This window comes from Marmota marmota, unplaced genomic scaffold (assembly GCF_001458135.2).
Source record: "Marmota marmota marmota unplaced genomic scaffold, marMar, whole genome shotgun sequence".
Classification (NCBI taxonomy): Eukaryota; Metazoa; Chordata; class Mammalia; order Rodentia; family Sciuridae; genus Marmota; species Marmota marmota.
The window spans coordinates 17,735,906-17,740,214 of NW_025999842.1; the positions used below are offsets into that span (position 1 = coordinate 17,735,906).

General features: G+C 39.0%; 1 protein-coding gene across 6 annotated transcripts in view; it reads right to left on the reverse strand.

Annotated features, from left to right (window-relative positions):
- Positions 1 to 3,222, reverse strand: part of Mms22l (MMS22 like, DNA repair protein) — a 113,080-nt gene extending 109,858 nt beyond the window's left edge. For 4 of the 6 annotated variants that reach the window (XM_048811826.1, XM_048811747.1, XM_015499477.2 and 1 more), the window contains exons 1-3: positions 3,068 to 3,222; positions 2,296 to 2,537; positions 1,195 to 1,320 (exon numbers count right to left, since the gene is read on the reverse strand). In XM_048811826.1, coding sequence (XP_048667783.1) covers positions 1,195 to 1,320; positions 2,296 to 2,459 — 290 coding nt within the window. In that variant the 5' untranslated portion in view covers positions 2,460 to 2,537; positions 3,068 to 3,222. Of the gene's footprint in view, positions 1 to 1,194; positions 1,321 to 2,295; positions 2,538 to 2,651; positions 3,031 to 3,057 lie in introns of those variants that run through there. The other 2 variants (XM_015499486.2, XM_048811707.1) reach the window with 2 other exon arrangements.
- Positions 3,223 to 4,309: the final 1,087 nt, after the last annotated feature.

The following is a 4,309-nucleotide window of genomic DNA, read 5'->3' on the forward strand; positions in this document are numbered from 1 at the left end:
TTTTAAAGAGAAAGTGAGAGAGAATTTTTTAATATTTATTTTTCAGTTTTCAGCGGACACAACATCTTTGTTTTTATGTGGTGCTGAGGATTGAACCTGGGCCACACCAATGCCAGGCAAGCGTGCTACCACTTGAGCCACATCCCCAGCCCCCATATATACATTTTTAATGTGTTTTTAGATACTTTGCCCTAAAGTTGAGCAATAAGCACAACTGATTTGATTTAAAATAATCTTAAAATCTAAGTACAGACTGTGTTATATGTAATGAACAACTAATTTAATCCTGCTAATTGTACTAATGACATATAGTAAAAAAAAAAAAAAAAAATCCCAGCCAGGCACAGTGGTATACACCTGTTAATTTCAACTACTTGGAGGCTGAGGCAGGAGGAACCCTTGAGGCTTGACTATGAAACAACCATAGTTTTAAGAAACACATTATGAAGTATTTTAGGATGAAATGGCATGATACCTAAAACTTATTTATAAATACTGTACAAAAGAACAGGGGATAAGACAGAAAAAATGTGATAAAATCTTGATGCTTATTGTAATGAGAGTAAATGGGAGTTGGTAATACTATTCTATTTTTGTGTATATTTGAAACTTTTCATTAAAGTATTTTTTTAAAAATCTTGCCTAAATAGAGAATTAATTATATTCTTACTATGCTGTTTCAAAGACATATTTGGAAAGTCTGAGTTTATTCTCAAAAGTTCATTGAAAGACTTTGGCTATTAAGTAATAAAGGATTTTAATTTTTCTTCCAAAATTTACAGTATGGTTCAAAGCTTAACTATTTGTTTTCTACAAACATGTCAACTACAAACAAAGATTCTGAAAAATCAATAAAAAGCAACCATTAAAACTATTACTCCAGGGCTGGGGCTGTGGCTCAGTGGTAGCACACTTGCCTGGCATGTGTAAGGCACTGGGTTCAATTCTCAGCACCACATATAAATAAATAAAATAAAGGTCTATCAGCATTACTGCTTAACTACTGTTATTAGTAAGAAAATAAAGTGCGCAACAAGCACAATTCCACTGATGTTTTTGTAATCAGTACAGAAATCACCCAGCAATGTAACTCACAAAACTGATCACCATCTACACGCATAGGGAGTTAAACACACACATACACACACACACACACACACACACACACACACACACACACACACACACACACACCTGAATAAATTAAAGAGATCTCTAGATGAATTCACTAATGCTGTTTCAGTAACCCACTGAATGCCAAATATTTCCACTGTATCCTCTTCAAAATTTGTTGGTAAAGGATCGAGATTCAAAATTAATCTGAAATATATAAAAAAAAAAAAAGCCTGATTTAATCTCATCAATGCTAAATGTCATAATATAGCATGTCCTTTTTCACATTATTTGAATTCACATTATTCATGACATGTAATAAGTCAGGAAATGCACTGGCACCTTACATATCTGGATTACTATGGCCAGATTGTACTAAAATTTCATTCTTGCATGGTGATAAAATTTAAAAATACAGCTAAAGATCTAAAAGGATTCAAGGGCACACATCTTGCCTGACTTTACTAGTGATTTTCAGTTATAATATTTCATTCCTTGGGGCAACATTTAACTTTTTAAAACAGTCAAAAGTTATTATGTTTATGTCTAGGGAATAGCATAATCCAAGTTGGGGAATCTCTTTTAAGGTCTCCAACAAGGTATAAATATAAAATCAACAAAAATTATTTCCTTGATGACTGAAATTCCCTCAGTAGGTACTGCCAAAATATTTCAAGAATGTAGTTTTACTGTAATATGAATATACCTGATCAGTGCAAAAATAAGTCCATGACTTCCATAGGTATAGATAGGATTTGAAGTAACTATGGCAACAGAAATGTGTATGTCTTGCTTAAAAATTATCAAAAAAGCTAGACTATTATAGTCACTAAAAGGAAATACCATTTTAAAAGGCCCTCGTGTTTTATAATTCACTTTGATTAAAAGATAAATTAGTGCCCAGTTCCCCACCCCACGGGGAGGTAGCAGTAAGGTAAAAGAACATCAGTTTCCAAGGAACTCCTCTTTAATACTCAAAATACTTTTAGGTGTGCTCTAACCAGGAAGCCAACAACAGAACTAATTAATTTGCATCCTTATTGATACAATAAGCCTATTTACAAAACATGGTTGGGCAAATGCCAAAGTTTATAATAAACTGAAATGAAAACATTCCTAACAAACTGATGAATAATCAGATAAGGGATAAACAGTCTCTTACTTTTTTTTTTTTTAACCTACCGTTTAAGGGCTCCACTAGCAAGATAGGATTCTCCAGAAAAATTTTGTCCTAGTCCTCGGTTGTCAAAAGCACAGGAAAAGGAAGGGGGTCTGCACCATTCTGTCCCCAGTTCCAACTCTAAACTGTCAGTAAGGAATGTTGACGCAACATAACAATCATCCATTATTTACTTCATGTCCTGAAATGTTGTGTTTCCTTATGATTACCATTAAGGCTCCAAAGAGAAGTTGTAAAAAGATTCCTGAAAGTGAAACGAGCCGAAAGATTAGGAGTTACATTAGAAAGTTCCTAAAACACTCCATAGAACAAAGGAAAAACAAACAAAAAAAAATTTTTACCCTCCCCAGGTTCCTACCCCGCCATGTCAACCCAGATCAAGGCTGTCAGACCAATGCTCCTCCGACTGGCTTTGTGGCACTGATGTAAACTCTGCCTTCCTTGTCGGATTCTGCCGGCTGGGACAGGGAAATGTTTGCAGAACGGATCCAGCTTCAGCTCTGAGCCCGCCTCGAACTGCGTGCGCCCTCTCCTAAGTTGCTAAACCTCACTCCGCCGGTATCCAGGTGGCAGGGTGGAGAAAGCTACCTTGCAGGCTGGGGTAAATTACACCGGGCAACTACTCCCGGGCACCACTCCTTCTAACGCGGGTAGGAGACACACTCCCGCAGCACTGAAGCAGTGGGTGAGCGGAGCCGGCGTCCGGAGCATCAGGCTGCAACAAGGCCCCGACGACTCCCCTTCCCCCACGGTGCCCGTCGTACCTGACCTTACCTGCAGTCCCGGAGATCTGCTCCCCAAGATCACCTCTACCGCCCCGGAGTTCATGGGATCTAAACCGGAAACAGGCAAAATTCCCGCCAAGGTGCGCCCGCGCTCTGGAAGGGCGGGGCCACGGCGTACCCCGCCCCCGGCTCCCAGTCCTCTCGCGATGTCTTCACAGAAACTCCTTGCTCTCGGCGAGCTCTCGCGAGAGATAAGGATACGCTGCGCGTTTACACCTTTTCTTTCTTCTGTACCTGTAATTGGGACTTCAGTTGGAAGGCGGGGTTTCGTTCGAAAACGAAATTAATAATTGAGACAAAGGTGAGGAGGGCCTATGAAGAGAAGGGGTTATCCTCCTGCTTGGCCCAACAGCAGCATTCTTCGAGGGTGGGTCTCTGTCACACCCAGAGGCATTTCAGCCCCCCTTTTTTTTTCTGCTCAAGTGCCTGGAAGTCTTTTGTTGTGATGGAGGATACCTTTTGCCCATAGGCTAGACAGGACAAGAAGCTAATCCACTGTTTTGAAACACTACGGGTCCTGTGGCCCTTTAGGTACAAAGATTGTTGCTTACTTTCTTTACAACACATGTGGACAAGGTTAGCAGGATTTTGTAAAAATGTTATTTCTTTCTCAGCATTTTGCTTATCTTGTCCACGTGTTCTTTAAGATTGAGACCGCAGAAGTCTTTTCAGAGGAACTCAGAGAAAAACAGAATTTCTAATTCAAATGCCTTTTCTAATTAAGTATTCGGTATTGCCCCAGCTCTCCAAAATAGTTTGTCTTGCCTTCAGTCCTGTATGGGGAACCTATCATAACTCCTCTCTGTTTAAATCAAATAACCACACATTTTCTGACAAATGGGACGAAGTGAGAAAAAAGCACAATATGATCTCTATTCTGAGCAGTTTAGGGCTACTGTGATGGGTATTTATTCTGCTCAGTTGATGTAACATGAGACCTGATGGTTTGTTATGGACTATTGCATCTCACTTATGTTTCATCGTCTAACTGTAGCATGTCGATGTCCTCCAACATTGATTCTAAAGGTATATTGCTTAGATATGAGAATAATGTGACCTGGCGCTGTGTTTAAGAGAATTTGGTCAACAATGGCCAATATATTCATCCTCTGATCAAAGTAGACTCATTTTTTTTTTTCTTTTAAAGTGTTTGTTATTAAGTGAGTGGGATGGAAGAACAGTTCTAACTTAATTTAGTACTATTAACATGTCAGTAAGAATCTCCATCAGG